The 20225-nt window shown below is 45.4% G+C and overlaps 1 protein-coding gene across 3 annotated transcripts in view; it reads left to right on the top strand.

Moving 5' to 3' along the window:
* LOC139803808 (voltage-dependent T-type calcium channel subunit alpha-1H-like) overlaps positions 1 to 20225 on the top strand; it is a 114289-nt gene that overhangs the window by 66816 nt on the left and 27248 nt on the right. For 2 of the 3 annotated variants that reach the window (XM_071760353.1, XM_071760354.1), the window contains exons 11-23: positions 362 to 479; positions 1736 to 1891; positions 6250 to 6340; positions 8463 to 8671; positions 10335 to 10766; positions 11434 to 11534; positions 11939 to 12062; positions 12204 to 12272; positions 12384 to 12568; positions 14503 to 14629; positions 15238 to 15363; positions 16079 to 16168; positions 16950 to 17163. In XM_071760353.1, coding sequence (XP_071616454.1) covers positions 362 to 479; positions 1736 to 1891; positions 6250 to 6340; positions 8463 to 8671; positions 10335 to 10766; positions 11434 to 11534; positions 11939 to 12062; positions 12204 to 12272; positions 12384 to 12568; positions 14503 to 14629; positions 15238 to 15363; positions 16079 to 16168; positions 16950 to 17163 — 2042 coding nt within the window. The remainder of the gene's footprint in view (positions 1 to 361; positions 480 to 1735; positions 1892 to 6249; positions 6341 to 8462; positions 8672 to 10334; positions 10767 to 11433; positions 11535 to 11938; positions 12063 to 12203; positions 12273 to 12383; positions 12569 to 14502; positions 14630 to 15237; positions 15364 to 16078; positions 16169 to 16949; positions 17164 to 20225) is intronic. The other variant, XM_071760355.1, reaches the window with a different exon arrangement.

Here is a 20225-nt window from a genome sequence, read left to right as displayed (position 1 = left end):
TGTTGTATTTGAGACAGAGGATTCACAGACTCTCAAGACTTCTGTCTGTTTGACCCTGTAATGCTCCTGAGGATCCTGTTCTTGGAAACCTGTTGGATTAGGGAGTTGGCAATACAGTGTGTCATTTTCTAGACAAAAAAATCCTTAATTTGACTTCAGAATCCTTAATTTGACTTCAGTATGAACAGCTGTAATGATAACGTGACACAGAAGAACCAAATGGCAGGGTCTGATCAGTGATCATATCAGTGATCTAACACTGGGAGGAAAAAAAAATGTCCCAAAAATCACTGCGAGCCTCCCTGGAGCCAGATTTCACACAATAATTTGTTTCTTCCATCTCCCTTTTTCCCCACTCCAGCATTCTTGGCATGCATCTTTTTGGGTGCAAGTTCAGCCTGAAAACTGATACAGGAGACACAGTTCCAGACAGGAAGAATTTTGATTCTTTACTTTGGGCCATTGTGACTGTATTTCAGGTAAGCTCTGGATCCTTTGGGAAATTTTAATGTAGACCACCTGGACAAGTTATTTTGCTGTTAAAAAAAATCAAAAAACAACAGAGCTATTCTAGTAGGTGTCAAATTTGGACTGAAATGTTACTGTAGACTTATTAGGGCAAAGTGATTATATTTCTGATCTCTAATTTAACTGGTCTCTATAAGCCCTGATGGAGAAGCAGTCTACAGTGCATATCTGCTGTTACTAAAAGTAAAGTCTAAGAAGCCCTGGAAATTCACCTTTAATTTCCATTCATATGGTTGGTAAGATCAGGACTCACAGTCTACTGCTCATTCTGCTCTTATACTGTAGATCTGTCTCCTTGCATGCCTTCTCTGCCCCCAAAATGCACTTGGCAAACAATTTCATTTAACTAGGAGTGACAAATACGGTCACAAATCAGAGCTGGAGTTGCTGGCCCAATGTGCTGGGCAGATCTTTTTATATGAAGTTGTTTTGTCTCTGCAGACAGAAATTACCTGCTTGAAATTACCAGAGTATTCCACAATGTAGCAATAAACTGCTATTTCCAGGACATTCTAACTAGAAAGATTTGTCCTTTCTGTTTAGAAGCTCAGTCTTTAAAGCCCAAGTGGAGCCCAATGTAGACAATGTTCAGTTCAGTTTCTGATTGCAGAATAGGTGTTCACCACAGTATCATTCAAGGTAGAAACCAGTCCAGAGTCTTCACTGTGAAAAATGTAACTTCTTGCCAAGTTTTCCTTCTTACAAAGGAACAAGGACAAATCAGCAGCAGTCCCACAGCTTCACATTTTTCTTGAGCCACCCGATGTAATTTATCTCATCATTTATCATCCTTCAGCTCCAGGTGCCTCACACAGAGCAGTGCCAAAGGAGACAACAGCTCTGGCCTCAGGTCTGTCTTCATGGTTATCTGAGGAGAAAATACCACCACCAAATAATGGGACTGGTACCTCCTTCAGGTTACCAGATTTAGGATCTGAATTAGTCACCTCTGTGGGCAGTGGTGTGCCAAATATTCCTATATATTTAATATAATACAGAGGGGAGGTTTGGCCAGGAGAGACCTCTCACATGCAAAGAGCTAAATAAAAGAATGTTTTACTCTCTCATCTCATGAGACTTGCTAATGATTATGCTTAGAAAAGGTCAAAAGGAGAGGAAGAAATGGATGAGTCAGTATTTGAATGCAGGTGCTGTGCATGTGAGGATTTGGAGCATTTATAGAATCTTCCCCTTTTCCTCTCTGCAGATCCTCACTCAAGAGGACTGGAATGTGGTCCTGTACAATGGGATGGCATCTACATCCTCATGGGCAGCACTCTACTTTGTGGCTCTGATGACTTTTGGCAATTATGTGCTCTTCAACCTTCTTGTTGCCATTCTGGTCGAAGGCTTCCAGGCAGAGGTAAGAGATACAAGCAGAGGAGGGAGAAGACAGAGGAGCACATGAAAGCAAAAGTGTAGACATGAATCCATGCCAGTACTCACCTTAGCCATGCAGACAGCCCTGCCTTGAAACTTAGGGGGTATAGATGAGCTGGGTTGGACATTTGAAGCTCTTGTGGGTCTTATGTTTGCAAATGAGACCCCCTGGACTTGGCAGGGGACTTGGCAGACCAAAGCTTTGGTTGATCTGCTACAGGATTTGTTGTATGACCTAGAGGAAATAATTTAGAATTAATGTCACTCACCTAATCTCCTGTATGTGCTGGGTTTTGGGTTTCTTTATGGGAAGCCTCAGGCCTTCACTATCTGGCCATGCTTGTGACTTTGTCCCTTAATTGAGGCTGGTGGCACAGCTGTTCTAAAGCTGTGTTAGAAGGTTACAAACATTAGGTTTTGAGATACTTAAGATGATTTAGGACATAAAAATGCTAAAGAGATTTTTACCTATGTCTGTATCAGGTCACTGAGCAGGGATGTTTTTTGTAAACTGCAGGCATCTCACATGGAAAGGATTAGAGAAATTCTTTTTTTTTCTCAGTCAAAAGTGCTGTGTCCTGATCTGAACTAGGCAGGAACCTTAGCAGCTGTGCAGGCAATGCTGTGCCACATGATCCAGAGCAGCAGGACACACTGGTGTAAGTGGTACTGGTGTGACTGGGGGCTCCTTCAGCCTCTGAAGTTTTCCTCCCCACCAGCATCCTGAGAAAATGAAGCCAACCATCCCCTACCCTGTCCTGCTCTTCTCCATCTTCCTTTCAGGTCACAGCAAGTCCATTTGGGGTGACTTTCAGTGAAGGTGATCTGTTCCCATTGTAAACAGAACAATGCATGTGCACATACACATTAGAAACAAATATCTAGGAAAAAAAAATTAGTTTTTTTTCAAATTCCTAATGTAAATGGAAGTGTTCTTGAGACTTACCAAAAAAAAATCATCCAGTCCCAGTTTAAGCTAAGAATAGTGGCACTGAAAGGGCTTATATTGTGCTTTTGGATTTTTGAATTATTACTGTCTTACTTCTGCAACCATCAAGAAGGGAAAGTTTGCTTAGTGCTGGGTTGGCTTCATAGACACACAGACTCAGAAGGAAAATGAGAACATGACCTCAGTTTTCACTGCCTTAGTTCCCAAGGGAAAGAGGAGAAAGACATTATTTTTATAGGATTTTTTTACACTTTTTATTTTTCCCCCAGAAATGGAACCATGCTCTCATTTGCTGTGTTTAGATCACACTTACATGAACCTTAGCTGACTGTGGAATGTAATTGAAATATTCATGGACCAAAAATTCTCTTCTCTCAAGCCAGCACAGCCACATTTATGTCTTTCAAGGATGTCTGCATAGATTCATTATTAAAACATCCCTTCCAGCTTCCTCACAGCACTAGCAGAGAAAAATTGATTGGAACAACAGGAGCCAAGTCCCAATATGGAGAAAAGCAACCCTGACCTACAGCATTCAGGGCAGTTTCAGAGACACTGAGGATGGTGTCACCTGCACACCCAAAGATTTCAAAATTAATGGTTCTGCACTGCATTAGGAGGCATCTTGATTGTACAGTAGGGCCTGTGCCCTGAAGATCCAGCACAGCTGACCAAGAAAAGTAAGAAGGTCCTTTTCCAAGAGCAAGCCTGTATTCCACATGGCAGTGATTAGAGCTCATGGTGACACTGTTTATTTCCAAATTCCTGTAGTTTTCTCAAGGTCACCAATCCCAGCACCTCCTGGCTCTGCTCTGGATGCTCTAACAGCTTTGCCATGTTCCTGTAGCAGATAGAGGTGTACACTTGAGCCATTAACCTGCTAAGACCAAAGCAAAGGAATTTCCAGAGTTCTGCTAGAACATTACCCAGGCCATAGCAGAGTGAAGTTTGTGCTAAGGTCATAGATTTTCCTGAACTGAATGCAGAGGCAATCACTGCAGTTGGACATTTGGTAGCTCGCAGTGGGGACTATTCCATGGCTGGACAGGTCAGATATCCTCAGATTCCACCAACCAGCAAAGCTGGGTGGAAAAATCATGGCAGGGAAACCCAAGGGGACAATAACCAGCAAGTGGCTGCAAACTGCTCCTGCTCAAGCAGCCTTGGATTTAGGTACAGGGAACTCAGTTTGCATCCCTTGTTCCTGATTCTTTTAAGGTAAAAGAAAGTTTTATCCTCTTGGCAGCCTGACATCTCACAGGTACCTTTGTACAGCACAAATCCTGTCCCTTATTTGCCCTCTTGGAGGCTGAATCACCTGCTAGGATGCAGCCAGAAATGAGCAGCCTCATGCAATACTCTGAGTGCATGATTGCAGACCTGGCCAAGTGGCTGTGGTGGTTTTGCTCAGGCTTCCTGGCACTTTTTGGAGCTGTTACAGCCCATGATTTAAATGTGTGTGAGGAGCAGTTTTCAAAGCTTGTATTATTCACTCAGTGCTGCCTCAGAAAAAGGCCATCAACCACAGGCATGACATTTGCAGGACACATTTTGCTCTCCACTTCCATTCATTATAAATCCTGACATTAAGCCTATGGGCTTGTCAGTTGTCTCACAGTGAGGTATCAGCTCTGTCACAGAAAAGCCTTCCCAGGGCTGTATCTCAGCTACAAGGGCTTGATTCAAGTCTTATATTTATAAATGCAAAACTTGGCTCTGGTTGTAGAGCAAAAATGTTTTCAGTCTCCTTGAACAACTTCCAGGAAGAAGAGTCAGTGAAGCTGGGTTTGCTTTTGTCATCCCTGGGTCTCTTGGCATGTTGGGAAACTGGCAGAAATTCTTGGTTTGACCTCTGACTTTTGAAGGGTGGTGCTCTTAGGAGTTGTAGCAGATGCTGAGGTGTACTCTTCCTCCTTTGGCTCATGTGTTTCTTTCATTTAGATGGAGAGTGACTCCTGGGAGACTTGTGCAACTAAAAGGGTGGACATTCAGGGTGCTCTGAACTCTGAACCATCAGCAGCATTTCAGCCAGGACACTAAAAATTGTGTTGTGAATCACACTACACGAGTTTGATCTCGGGCTCTGGTCTGGCTGTGGAGCAAGTTTGGGAGGAGCATCCCTGGAAGAGAAGAGCCTTAAATGGCCACAAGACCATTTTTAGTACATTTGTGCCTAGGGCAACAAGCAGCCAGACTTCAAACAGGCCCATAATTGCCTATTTGTGCTTACATTGTTCTCATGTCATTTTGAAATCTACCCCAGAGCTGCTCTTGGAAGAGAGACAAATTTCCAAAATTATGCAAATCTTTCATCTACTGTGCTTCTGCTCCAAAACAGAGAAGATGGATATGGGAGCCTAAGCCTTTCAGTCATTCTGCCTGTTTGGCTGCACCACTTAGCAATACATCACAGATGAAATTAAGTTTGCTGCCACTTCAGCACCATGTCTCTAGAAACTGTGGTGATTTGTTCAGGCATCAGTTGAGGAACTGTGCTCCTTTTTTGAGGATCAGCTGCTTTAAACCAGCCATTTGCTACCAATTTGTACAGCTTTGCTGCTTGATCTTCATGGATCAAGCCAGAGTCATACTGACAGCCTGCTGGGACCTCTCCTCTCTTCAGACCTCCCCTGGGAGAGGAGAACCAGGCAATAGCTCTTCTGTCTCAGGTTTGTTCATTCTTTAGGCTGGTGGTTTGTGGTAGCAGAGACAGGTATGTATAAAAAGAGAAGAATTACTGGACTTCCAGGAGGAAAAGCCAATCTGGGGGTGGCTGGCTGTTCTTTGTCCTGAGGTGATGCTGTGCTGCCAGGCAAGCTGGCCTCATTCCCTTCTGTCTCAGCTTCAGTGTTGCCAAGAGATTTCCCAATACAATCTTGATCACCAGCCAGCATGAACAAAAGAAATCAGAGCACTGGGGTTTCAGATCTAAGTCAAATTTACAGCGCTGTCAAGTAAAGAAGCAAAAACCTTTGGCATCCTTTGACATTAAAACCTGAGTGCTTCAGCTGGGATCATGGAGAGTGCAAATATGGAACCCCACAATGCCAGTTTTTCTTAGTCACTCCTCTGATTACAGCTGCACTTTCATATTCTCCCTTGGGACAGTTCACTGGGGCTGGGTGCAGTGTAGGAAACATGATGGTGCAGGACCAGAAGCCACAATCACAATATCATCCTTTCTGTCCAATATGAACATGAATCAAAACAACCAAAAGGGATTTACTCAGGGTCATTCCCCAGAGCAATAGCAGAGGGAATTTGGCATTCTGCCCTCCTGGGTCTTGGAGCCACACTTAAACTACTCATGGGGAGCTGAGCTATATCTGAGGTGCCTTTGTGCTAAAGTTCAAACAAACTGGATCTGTTAATTATGCCTCTTTTCTCTGCAGGGTGATGCCAATAGGTCAGACACAGATGAGGACAAGACATCTGCCAACTTTGATGATGATTTTGAGAAGCTAAAGGACCTCCAAGCAACAGGTAGGAATTTGCCTCTGCATTTTCCTGGTAATGGGAGAGGTACAACCCTGCTTCCACAGTCATCTTTTCATAGAAACTTATGGGGTAAAGTAGAGGCTTCCATTTTGTTTGGCAATTAATCTGATAGCTCTGTTAATAGAGCAGCTATGCAAAAAAGTGTTGGGAAAGCTAAATAAATGTTTCCTTTGAGCAGATGTTTTTCTGATGCAAACTGTACCAGAGTATTTAGATATGTCTGATTGTTTCTTCTGTATCATTACCACAGGATGGTTTGCTGACAACAATAATCCCACACTACTTCTCAGCAGCTTTTCAAATCAATCATGTTCTCATCTGTTCTTTTTGGTTTCTCACACAAAGGCATTTAGGTGAGGTTTGATTGATGGAAATGTTGCTGTTCATTTGTGTTACAGGAGGGCCTGGCAATTGATTTGAGGTAAGGCCACATTGTACCAGTGTCCCATAAACACAGAGTAGTAGGTGACAGCTTTCACTCTCTAGAGTTTGCAGCCAGATGGGGACAGGAAAGGATTGCAGATTTTAACAGAGTGATCAGCATGATGGGAAACAAGAACCAGTTTAGTTCCTCTGTACTTTGATCCTCAGCTTGGGCTCCTGTTCCAGGTTTACTTTAAATGCTTCTAACCCAAAATTGGTTTCATTGATTGTGGTGAGCAGATGGAATTTAGCTGAGGAAAGGGCAGGAATAATTTATTGAAGAAGCTGTGTCAGAGTTGGATCCCAGTGAGGTGATGGAGCTGCTCAGTCAGCAGATGAAGCAACAGATTTCAAACCCCAAGTGGTCAAATGAATGTCCATTGCAAATATTTGGCAAGGAACCCCCAGCACCAGCTATGTATCAATTTTGTATGAACTGTTTCTTGAGCAACTTCAAATAATAAAAGACTTCCTTGGGAAATAAATATTGTCACCTTTTCTCAGGTGATACAGGAATAGAAGGCAGGGCTGAACTTGCCATTCAGTCGAAGTCCATGAGTAATCCTGTGTCTCCATAAGCCTCATAAATGCCCAGTGGTGACTAAACAGCATAAGGACATTAACAGTTCTATCACAATGCCTTTGGTCTGTAAACAGACTGGCAAGAGGAATATTTATTGCACATTAGCAAATTTTGAGCCGGATCTTCCATCCCCCAAAGCAAATGGCAGTGTTTCCAGGGGCTTCTGTGGTGCAGATCAGGTTTTTTGTGCACAAGCCAATATCTAAAGGGATGATGCAGGGGAAGCAGACTTCATTACCAAAGCAGCCAGTGGAAGGAAAGAAGCCTGGGCAATGCACTCACTTGGATTTCTCACTGCAGACTTGTACTTCTCTCCTGCTGGTCACAGATGCTTCCATCCTTCCCTCTCCTTAAGACTGATTCTGCAGTTATTAAACTGCTGAGCCCAGTAAAATGGGAGCCAGCTCAACTTTTTTGTGTGTGTTTGAAATCAGGCTTTTGGTTTAAGCATTACAGCACTCCATAGGGCTGGAGGTGTTTTGTCTGGTTTGTCTTCAGTGTAAATACAGTTTTTGCAGTCTGTAGTTGCCATACAGCTAAAATAAGTGCTTTCTGCAATTACCACAGAGATGTGCCATTAGATTTCATTTTTACAAGATGGTTTACTATTCAAGATGGGTGGATGTGTAAAAAGAAACTTCCATTTTCTGTCCCCTGAACAGATGATTGAAGACAATGTTTGTTTAGTGTTTTCCCCATGAAGGAACTTTGAGCTCATCAGAACTGCATAAAAATCTCTGTGAAAGACTGTATGACAAGGAGAAGAGGTTAACTTCCTAGGGTGAATTTAGCCAGTCCTCCATTCCTTTTGCTGGAAATTCTCCCCCAGCCCCCCAAAACTGTAGTTCCACTCTCTAAATCCCAGGAAACAGTGAGCAAAAGACTCTTCTCTGGAGGGCAACGGGCCAGGCAGGGCTGAAGGCCTCTTTAAAGGGTGTGACATTTGTTTTATGCCTTTTAACATGGCAGGAGTGATCTTATTACCTACATTTCATCTCCGTGTGACAGAAATCCTAGAAGACCCAAGGAGCAAGGTCTGTTTTGAAGAGAGATTCCTCTAGCTAAGCATTCACTTTGTATTCTTTCTCCCCTCCTCTCCAGAGATGAAGATGTACTCACTTGCTGTCACCCCAAATGGACACCTGGAGGGCAGGGGGACCATGCCACCCCCCATCATCATGCGCACTGCTGCCACACCAATGCCCACCCCAAAGTGCTCCCCACACATGGACTCAGTGCACACTTTTGTGGACTCAAGGAGAGGAAGCAACGCTTCAATTGACCCCTTGAGCTATGATCAGAAGTCCTTGGTAGGTTCCTATTGCTAAGGGCTCTCCCTCCAGTGCCTGCAAGCAGTGCAGTTGGTGCATGCATGTGTCCGTGTGTTTGCATGGGTGCATTGCTGGAAAATAAAAAGGAGGGGGATGGAGGTGAGAGAAGTATGTGGAAAAGCAGGAGGAGATTCAAGAGGGAGAAATGAGTGGCTGTGCTATGCTGGGGCAGGACAGTGACAACATAAGGACAGTGAGTATATGGAAGTGCAGAGAGGGATGTGCTGGGATTCAGTGTTTTTCTACCTGTCCATGCCAAGCCACCCCACCTGAGACAAGTTCATGCATTTATTCCAGCAAATCCCTCTGAGCAGAAGGAGGCATCTTTTGCCAGCTACACTGACCATTTTATGGTGCCTTGGAGAAGCTGTCAGGGGTTCCTTTGAGGGTGAGGTCTCTTTCTCCCCGCAGTGTTTTAGAGTTGCATCTTGAATCTATCTTGTTTCAAGGGAAATGAAGCATTTTCCCTACCAACACAGCAGCTGAGCTCCAACTGCAGCAGAAGCAGCCCCACTGGAGGGGAAGCAGAGGAAATCAGGGGTGAGCTGACTGATTGCCATCACACACAGCTCCTGGAGCAGAGATCTGGCTGGAGCTGACTGCTTTGGCAACTGATTGCATTTTGTCTGCACCAGGGGAGCGGGAGGGCAGCTCTATGAAAACAGGGAGCAGAGTTAAGAGACAAAGTGGATTTCTGCTGCTGCTTATCTGTCCCATTCCTCTGCTCTGTAACTGCAATATCATGTTCAAATCAAGGCAGCAGCCCGTGAAGCCATTTCACACAGAGACAGCCACTATCCCCTTTGGTAAGCTGCTTAGTCAAGGTAGTGCTTTTCAAAAGAAAATAGAGATGACTGTTGTTTGCCTTGGGGTTTCATGGGATTGTGAGTTGCTGGGGAGGGTTGTTCATCGTTTGAATCCTTCCTCTGAGAGCACATCAGTGCCACCAGCCAAAGGGAGATGAAGCAGTCAGAGATCAGGGCAGCACTGAGGAGCAGAGGGAAGGCAGTTTGCCTCATTTTGTGCTGGGAGGGAGCCATGGGGGCAAAAGGAGTTTTCCTTGTAGTTTTTCTGCCCTGACCTTAAGCTCTCTCATCCTGGCAACTCCCTGCCAACCAAAGTGCTCTGACACACCCATCAGTGCCAGAAATTTGCTGCAAAGAAAAACACTGGTTCCACCTCTTTGTGCAGCAGATTGAAGAGAAAATACTACAAGCAGGGGCACAATTTCCAACAGACACTTGGGTGACTTGAGTGCCAGAGCCCCTTGGAAGCTGGGGAAGTCGTGTGCTGAAACCACTTAACACGAGGAAAGGAAAAAATACCACTTAAGCAGTAGTGTCCTTGGGCTCAGTTTTTACACACAGCTGATGCTGCTGGGGCAGCACAGAGCACTGGGAGCTGTGCTTCAGGTGTAGTTCAGTGAGACCTTCAGGCATTCAGACCTTAGCTCAGCTCCCATCACAAGGCATTGGAATGATGAAATGGGAGCAGCGAGGAAAGCTGCAAGGGGAAGACCTAACTTGCAACAAGAAGGGTCTTGGAGTCTGGGCAAAATGCAGATGGCTGGCAAATGGTAAAAAGCCAAATCTTTTGTCTTCCTCCTGCAAACCAACCCTCAAATGTCTCTCCACTCTCTCAGTCCAGCCTCCGCAGTTCCCCTTGTGCCAACTGGGGCACCAGCAGCAACTGGGGAAGCCGACGCTCGAGCTGGAATAGCCTGGGCAGAGCCCCGAGCCTCAAGAAGAAGAGCCAGTCAGGAGAAAGAGAGTCCCTGCTCTCTGGGGAGGGGAAAGGCAGCACAGATGACGAGTCTGATGATGCCAAATCCAGCACGAGCAGACCCTCCTCGCACCACCGGGCAGAGTCCCTGGAGTACCGCAGCACCCTGGACCTGCCCGAGCTGCTCCAGCTGCCCCCCATGCGCCACTCGCTCAGCGTCAGCCCCGTGGCTGTCCTGCCTGCTGAGTACCAAGACTGCAATGGCAAAATGGTTCATGTCCCCAGTGAGTTCTTCCTGCGTGTGGATGGCCACAAGGAGGATGCCCCGGACTACGAGGATGACGGGGAGGATGTGAGTTGAAGGGGAGACTGGGCGCTCAAGTGGCTTTTCCATACCAAAAAATCAGACTGTGAAATGTACTGCTGCTGATTGGCTGGTGTAGAGCAAATGAATCCAAATCTGAGGGATGGGCACCCACTTCCCAAAAGGGTGTGGGGGGGGTTTTAGCTAATGTGTTGGGCTGTTACGTAACAGTGGTCTCTAATGAGGTAAAACTGCAAGGGATTGTGCGTGCATTTGCCCAGTTCTTGAACTGGCTGAGATTGTCCCCCTGGCCTCGGATGCCTCCAAACTGAGCTCTTGACACACCAGCCAGCCAATGCCTCTGCTCACAAGAGCTGTTTGGCATCTTGAAAGTTTGAAGGAGTGTTCTCTATTCAACTCTTTTGGTTGTTTCAGGCCTTTCTGGTTTTGACACAACTTTGCATCTCAAAATGATATCTGCCTGGAAAGTCTGGCTTTGTCTGGTTCCTATCTCACTGTACAGCAGCCCCTTTCTTCCACCCCTCTCCTCCTTCTTTCGTTGGCCAAACATGACAATGTCTGCCACATCTCTGTCCCAAAAGTTGGCGACTTCCTGTGAATGCCATTTACTGCCCCCTTTCACAAAAGGACTGTGAAAGTTAAAGAGGCAGGAAAATAAAAGAGGAAGAAAAGGTGTTTCTTCTTTTCTCTCCAGAGTTACTGCTACCGAATTCGTAAATTCCTGGAGCCCTACAAACCACAGTGGTGCAAGAGTCACGAAGACTGGTCCCTCTACTTGTTTTCCCCACAGAACCGGTGAGAAATGGCAGACCAGCAGGGGTTTGTGATGATGGATTATTACACTTCTAGCTAGCCCTTCCCTTGAGAAAAATCCCTCTCTGATGCAGTAGCACTGAGAGCTTTCAAAATCCAATTCCTGATTTTTGGGTAACCTTTTTCGGTTCCATGTGGGACAGAATTGTTGCATGCTTCACTCCATGCCTGCTTAGGAAGAAGGGTGGTTTAACCAGCATTAACAAGAGTTGTTACTGGATCTTGTTTATTGCATTGATAATAATTAGTGAAGCTGGTGGGGAGACTTGCTCACCACCTGGGCTGATGCTTGGTGACACAGATGCTGCAGACTTCTGAGGACTTGTCATTTGTGTGGGAGTCTCTCGCTGACCCAAACATCTGAAAGACATTCTTCTCCCCACCAGGTTCCGAGTGATGTGCCAGAAGGTCATTGCCCACAAAATGTTTGATCACGTGGTTCTGGTCTTCATATTTCTCAACTGCATCACCATAGCACTGGAAAGACCAGACATAGACCCACACAGCACAGTGAGTACCTGAGGCATTTCCTTCCTTGGTGCAGCGTCCAGATCTTGGTCTTACCAGGGCAAGAACCTGCAAGATGAAAGATGTTTGTTTTCTACTGTCTTTAAATAACTTGCCTCTTTTTTGTTGCTCTGTGCTCTCCAGGAAAGGATATTCCTAAGTGTTTCTAATTACATCTTCACTGCTATCTTTGTGGCTGAAATGATGGTTAAGGTAATTACATCTTCATTCCATGGCCCATAGTGAGGCCTGGCAAAGCCCCCAGGACCTGACATTGTTGTGATCTGAGTGAAGATTGAAACGTCTCTTTCCTTCTGGCTGCAGGTGGTAGCTCTTGGCTTTTTCTCTGGGGAGAACACCTATCTGCAGAGCAGCTGGAATGTCCTGGATGGAGTCCTGGTGTTTGTATCTATCATTGACATTATTGTCTCCATGGCATCAGCAGGAGGAGCCAAGATCTTGGGTGTCCTCCGTGTTTTGAGACTTCTGCGGACCTTGAGACCTCTCCGGTAAATTCACCACCAGGGTGGCTGAGTTGGTTTTGTGTTCAGAGAGCAAGGACTTTGAAAACATGCACATGATCCACCCAGGTCTTGCTTAATAACACAAAAATGCTGAGACACACAGTACAATAGTGGTAGAATTAGCTTTGGGGAGCTCTTACCTAGTGAAACTGCTTGAAAACAGTGAAATTAGTTATGACCTAGTTCATCTTCAGCAGTATGGAAAAGAATGGATGGAGCGTGGAGTGAGAGGTGTTATTGTATTCAAGTAGTTAGTGCAGTGAATGCCTTCTCCACTCTGCATTTTTATCACCATTTTACAAATCAGTCTGGTCCCTTGTTAAGCTGCACAACCTCACAGTTGCTCACGAGCAAAGAGGTCATGTTGGCTGGGAGAAAATTTGCAATTGAACAGGTGCTGGCAATAATTTGAGAAGTTCCAGCATCTATACCTGCTCTCCCGTGCCTGTGTTTCTGACATTAATGCCAAACAATTTAACTCTCAGCTAGGAAGAGAGGAAATGCTTCCAGTATTTGAGAAAAGGAATAAAGAGACTTTGTATTTTGTTTATGATTATGCTATAACAAAGAGTATTAATGCTTGGGGGGATTTTTATCAGCTCACAGCTCCTGTTCAATTTCCATCCTGCTTGGCAAGAAACACAAGCTTTTTTTCATGAAATTTCAGGGGAAATAAGTCAGGCACCTCCTGAGACCTGTAGGCTTTCTGATGAAAAGCTGCTTGCTTATGAGAGTAATAGGAAGAGGCAATCTTGTTCAAGCCTGTGGCCACAAGAACAACAGCTTTTTGCCTGCTGCTCTGTATTACCTTAGTGACAAGTAGCTTTAGGAGTGTTTCTGTCTCCTCTTTTGGTCCCATGAGCTGTTCTGCTGGTGGCATCAGGGTTCCCTTGCAGTGCTGGCTCACCAGGAGCCTCTCTGGGTCACCCTGGACAAGCCTTGGCCTGGCAGCACCTTGGGGCATCCGTCTAACACAGAAAACTAGGAACAGAAATCAGGGCATAGGCAATTCATAAGTAAATGTCAGAGGTGGAAAGGGAACTGGTTTTGGAGAGTAACTAGGCCAGATCCTATTAATAGAGAGGAATTCATCACCCCTTACTATGGCTTCCTTTATCCCAGCCTCTTTTAGGATTACTCCCGGGACTGTTCCTAACACTTTGGAGGTGCAGTTCACACTGCTGCATTATATGCTGTCAAACAAGATCCTATTGAAATGCTTTGTCCCTGCAGCATACAGCTCTTTTCTTTACTCTGTGTCTGGCAAGCATGAAAGTACCACTAGCTGTGCAAGCCCAAGCTACCTGCAAGGACTCAGACCTTCTCCCCTCTTAAGGCCCCTTCATAAAAAAAGCTTTGATGTTCCTCAATCAAAACACCCACCTGCCCAGGAAAGCTTGCTTGGAATAGTTGTATTTCTGTGTGCAAACCCTTTTCTCACATGCCCATGGGAGAGCTGTTCCCCAGGCACTCATACAGGGAAGAAAAACACTTGTTCTCCATAATACCCCAAAGCTGCTTCAGGCCATGCTCAGAGCAAGCAAGCTGCTCTTTAATGGGATGACCCTTTGGCTCTGGAGCTGTTGATCACAAGTTCCTGTTAGCTAAGAGTCAGTTCAGGAACTAATTAGGAAACAAATTGAAATTACTTTAAAAAACTCTCGTGGGGCCCAGGCCAGTAGGGCAGGTGAGCACTTACACATGTAGAAAGAGGACAAAACTTCCTCTCCAGTACTGCTGTGAAGCCATTTGCACATGTTGGGCTAGGAAGTGGGCTCCTGCCTGCTCTGTGTCCTTCTGCAGCTGGAGAAGGGTTGTGTTAGCTTTAAGACAGCCCAAGCAGGGGAGGAAAACCAACCATATAATAACAGGGCATGCATAAAAATTAAAAGCTTCATTGTTTTTGCCATTTTTTCTAGAGTCATCAGCAGAGCCCCGGGTCTGAAGCTGGTGGTAGAAACCTTGATCTCCTCCTTGAGGCCTATTGGGAATATTGTTCTCATCTGCTGTGCTTTCTTCATTATCTTTGGGATTTTAGGGGTCCAGGTAGAGTATTTCCCTCCCTACACCCTCTTTTAGTGACTGCTGCAGAAGAGAAGTTGTTTTTCTCATCTCCTGGGGTTAAGGTGGAAGTAATGAGCTTAAATCTCTCCAAAAGAAGTTTTCTGTTAGGTGTTAGGAAAGAAGAGCCAGATTCTAGAAGAAATGCTCCATGGTGGGGTTGGCATCTGCTCCTTGGAAGATTCTCAGGATTAGAAGAGCAGATCTCCCTGCTGAACAACACAGCACCAGCTAAGCCTGCCTGAGGGTAGGGGAAGGAAAAGGCAGATTCCCAAGATCTCCCCTGGCTGTATGTGTTAGGATAGATATAATACCTCTTCCTCAGAGGGAAGATTGTCATCCTCCCAGCAAGACAGGGCAGGCTTGCAGGATCACCTTCTTCTGTATCTGAGGCAGTACACATCAATATCTCAGGGCCTCAAGTTTCACCTGCTGTGTGTGTTAAGACAAATGTCTGAGCTGGAAGGCAAGGAAAGTCTTTTGAACATAGCAAAAAACTCTGCTAGAGCTAAGAAAGATATATGAGGGGACAGAGTTTCAAAGCTGCTTTTTTTGTTGGTTTTTTTTTTCTTCTTTTTTGTTGTTTCTCAAAGCTTTTTAAAGGCAAGTTCTACTACTGTGATGGTCCTGATGTAAAAAACATCACTACCAAGACTGACTGCACCAATGCACACTACAGATGGGTTCGGAGGAAGTACAACTTTGACAATTTGGGACAGGTAAAGCCCTCATTGCAGGAGTTTTCTGTGTACCAGATTTTAATGGATGAGCACTTTAAATGTATTCCTGGAGGAGGATGTGGAACCTCTATCTCAGGAAGTTTCCAAGGATGACTTAGACATTCATCTATGAGAAGCAACCCTATCTGGGTAAAAATGGATCAGGTCACCTCGTGATCTCTTGCAGCCAGATTTCCTAGGGACAATTCCTTGTTTATAGGAAAGTGTTGTCTTAAAGCCACTGCTTTTGCATGCAGTCCCTCGTGTATGGACCTCAACTGTCACTTTGAGCTACTTGATTTCAGCTGTTATGCTTGCAAGAAAAAAACATTATGTGCTTTATACTGTCTGAAAAGCACATCAGTCCATAGGAGGAGTTTGGATATATTCTTGCTGTTTAAAACCTGATAACATTGGGCCACGCTGGCATATTTTTAATCATACTTTGGTGAGCAGAAAAACCTGATGTATCTGAGCAAAAATCAGCCTATACATGAGGGAAAAAGAGCAATAACAGCCATATTTGCTCACTTTTAAGCCAGATATTGAAACAGGTAGAAGTAAGATACAAACACTGTGTAGGATTTCATTGCCAGCTCCCAGCCAGGTGTTGTGTTATGAACTGTGGGTTGATTTTGCTGAGCCTTGTCTGTTGTTGGTTTCTTTTCTGGGGACTAAAATGTGAGACCAATCTTTTCTGTTTGTTTCCTTATAGGCCCTCATGTCTTTGTTTGTCCTCTCCTCCAAAGATGGCTGGGTGAACATCATGTATGATGGCTTGGATGCTGTGGGTATTGACCAACAGGTAAATGTTCTGCAGATCCCAGATGTACTCAGAAGTCTCATGCCTTGGTGATTCTGTTAGTTTTAAAGTCCCAGGAAGGAGCAGAACTTGAGGACCTTCTTCAGGTCCTGACTGCCCATTGGGCTGCCAAGGTTTTTCATTCTGCACAGAGCAGGTTTTACAGTGGCTGCATCCCATGTAGTCCACCAGCAAGTTTTTAGGGTTTGATTGATGGGCTTTTTCATTAGAAAGATGGTATTTGAGGGGGGCCAAGTGTGCCATTGCAATGTGGCTTCCACAGAAGGTGGGAGGGAAGCAACCAGGAACATTGTGAAAGGGACACTGGTAAGTTTGTGTTGTGTGGCATTTGCAATGGAAAGTCAAGAGTCTTAGATGACCAGTACCTCATTGTAGATACAGTAACACTTTGTACTGAAATTTTTTCCTGCTTCTAACTATGAGCACACATCTCAAAAATAATAAGCCAGAGCCTATCTTTAACTAAAATTATCTAACAGGTGGGATGATGCATGAGCACTGAGCTTTATTTTAAGCTTTATGAAATAAATGCCAGAATAATTAAATCCTGTCAGCCAAGGTGGCTTTCACAGCAAAAGTAAAATCCTAGTCAGTGAGAAAATGAATGAGAGGAATCCCATTGGGAGAGATCCCTTTATTCCTCCCAGCCCTCTCCTCCTCCTCCCCCCAGCAGTGCCTGTCCTGCCTTGCTGCCCCCTGTACCCTGACTCACATCTTGTCCCTGCCATTGATCGCTTGTCTTTTTAATTCCCCACCTCACCAGCCCATCCAGAACCATAACCCTTGGATGCTTCTCTACTTCATCTCCTTCCTGCTCATCGTCAGCTTCTTCGTGCTCAACATGTTTGTGGGAGTGGTGGTGGAGAACTTCCACAAGTGTCGGCAGCACCAGGAGGCAGAGGAAGCCCGGCGGCGGGAGGAGAAGCGGCTGAGACGCTTGGAGAAAAAGCGCAGGAGTAAGGAGATGTACCTGTCTGGTCGGTAGACTGCCTTACAAACCAAAATCTTTCTGAGCCCTGCCTGCTCCCAAAGCAAGACTTTCATTTTCCTTTGGTTTCGTTTCCATGGGATTCAAGAGGTTGTTTTGCTTCGTTACCTCTTTGGCGCGGTACCTTAAGTCTTGGGTTGCCAACACCCTGGAATTGTCCTCTGCAAGCCCGGTGGGAAGCATTACCTGTTTACTTAGCTGGGGAGAAAATCCTCCTCTGAGCAGTCCTCTAGAACACTCTGCAAGGCAAAAGTGTCCCAAGCACCAAGTGGGAGCTCATGGTGTGATGAGGGATGCAGTGAGTAAACAGCTGCAATGCTTGCTCTGCCTGTGAAGGCCGATCCCAAGGGTAGCCCTGGGGCTTAATGTGCTGTTTGCATCAGATGATGGTGGTGGTTTGATTTATTGATTCTTTTCTTAGATAAAATAATTGCAATGCTTTTTTTTTTTTTTTTAAATAGTCCTAGCGCATGGCCATAGCATGCCACAAACATGCTGCATGAGGGCATGAACAAACTGACAGCCCTGGGGAGAGGAATGGAGCCCTGAGATGGGGCTGACCAGAAAATCCTTCTCTGGAAAATGTCCATTACAAGAGATGCTTGCCCCATCTCAGGCTGGGGGAGCCTTTCACTGCTGAGCACTGTGCTGGGACTCAGTTTGTCCTTGCAAACAGTCTACATGGAGATACTGGCCAGATGCAGGGCCATCAGGGTGCAACATAGAATCCTAGAATTGGCTGGGTTGGAAGGGACCTCAGAGATCATCAAGTCCAACCCTTGATCCACTCCCCCCGTGGTTCCCAGCCCATGGCACTGAGTGCCACATCCAGGCTCTTTTGAAATATCTCCAGGGATGGAGAATCCACCCCTTCCCTGGGCAGCCCATTCCAATGTCTGATCACCCTCTCAGTAAAGAAATTCTTTCTAATGTCCAACCTAAACCTCCTCTGGCACAACTTGAGACCTCTTGTGCCCTCTTGTCTTGCTGAGAGTTGCCTGGGAAAAGAGCCCAAACCCCCCCTGGCTCCAACCTCCTTTCAGGGAGTTGTAGAGAGTGATGAGGTCTCCCCTGAGCCTCCTTTTCTCCAGCCTCAACACCCCCATGTCCCTCAGCCTCTCCTCATAGGATCTGTGCTGGATCCCTTCACCAGCCCAGTTGCCCTCGAAGGCCTTTAACTGGAATCTGTTTCTTAGTGGATCCAATAGGGACCATCATCAGACCAGACCAGAAAAACACCTGACCTTGTGCCCCTTACCTGATCCAAACCTTCTCAGGTTTCTCTTTATTTCTCACCTCCACTGCTTCTTGGCAAGCTCCACCAGGGACAAGCTGCTTATAGCATCTGGTGGGTATTCCCAAGGAAACTGCCAGGAAACTGGCCACACCAACTTCCCTGCCACTTGTAGTGAACATGGAGAGCCTGAATTAGATGCTAGCAAGATTTTAGAAGTGAGGGAATGTGTCTTGGTCACTGAGATCAAAGATGAGCTTAGTCAGGGATAAGGCTTGAGTGCTTCTGGCCCTGCTTGCCACAGCAGTCCTGTAGCTCTTGTGTAACGTCCTGTGAGGACCTGATAGCTCATGGTGACAAATGGCTGGTCATCTCCCAGACTTCAAGCCATAGGTATCCATTTTCAGCTAGGAAAACTGCAGTTAGCCTGAACAGTAATTTGCCTGGCTCTGAGGCCAAGCAGTCAGAGGCTTTGCTAGGAGAAACCCCAAACAAACCCCAAATCCATCCATGCTTGAGTCAGGAGACAAGCAGCTGTATCCCTCTTTATTGGAGCCATGGGAGACCTCAGCACTAAATGGCTTCACTGTGGTCTCCACAGGACCTTTCTGACAGACTGACCTGACACAACAGTGAAGGCCAAGCTCATTTCATTTGGGCAAGTTGTGAGTTCAGTAGCTGGGTTAAAATGAAATCTGGATCAAAGTAGCCAGCTGCAAAAAGATGTTGGATCTCTTCACAGATTTGAAAGAGTTCAAATGCAATTTCATTTCCCTTTTTTTTTTTTTCATTTCCCTTTTTTCATTTCCCCTTTTTGAGTTTGAAGTTCCAGGTAGGATTAGAAGTGGAAATCCCAAAGGCAACATTTCCAGCACCATCATAGAATTTTCAGGGTTGGAAGGGACCTTTAAGATCATCTAGTTCCATGGCAGGGACACCTCCAAACACACTAAATCAGGTTGCTCAGAGCCCTGTCCAGCCTGGCCTTAAAAACTTCCAGGGATGGAATAATAATAATAACAATAAACAAAACCAGTTTCAGACTCTCAAGAGTCCTCCTGCTGGTGCAGTATTTCTGTCCCAGTGTGCTGACCCAAGAAGACATTTAGATAAACTCAAAGTTTATATGCAGAAAAGTAAACCAGGTGAGCTTCTAATGCAAAGAGCATTAAGCATCCTTTAGAGAAAACAGACCAGGGCACAGGTAAGGAGGGATGGCTTGACCACAGCCAGTTGCAGTTCCTGAAACTTATTCTGAATTAAATCTTATTACAAGTCTGTCTGTGGCTCACTGCATAGACACTGAGAAGAGCCAATCCCTGTCAAAGTGATGGACACTGTGACATTGCCCCTCTTTATCCAGCTGTCTTAAAGGACAGGATCAAGGAGATTACTTCAGACTGCAGACCCAGGCATTGCACAGATGTGGGTTGTAACTTTTCACTGAGAGCACAGAGGGAGGAGGACAGCTTTCTGGAAGGTGATCAAATCCAATATAGCAACCAAGAGGCTCAATGTTTGACCATGTGCTGGGCTTCCAGGAGGTTGCCTCAGATTGTCTGGCTCTGAGGTCTCCTCCCTACCTCTCTTCAGCATAGGCAGCTTGGCCATCTAAATTTGCATCCATAAGAAGGTGAAATTAAATATCTGATACACATTTTAGAAGATTGCTATTTACGTTTTAATGGATTTTTTTGTTTTTTCACTGAAATGAGAGAAGTTTTCACCTCTGGGGTAATTTAGAAGATGGATTTGGTGAAAAAACGTGGCAGACTCAGAAAGATGGGAGATGTGATTTGGTGCCATGTGTGGCAGAG

This window comes from Heliangelus exortis, chromosome 17 (genome assembly GCF_036169615.1).
Source record: "Heliangelus exortis chromosome 17, bHelExo1.hap1, whole genome shotgun sequence".
NCBI lineage: Eukaryota > Metazoa > Chordata > Aves > Apodiformes > Trochilidae > Heliangelus > Heliangelus exortis.
This window is presented reverse-complemented; position numbering and strand designations above follow the sequence as displayed.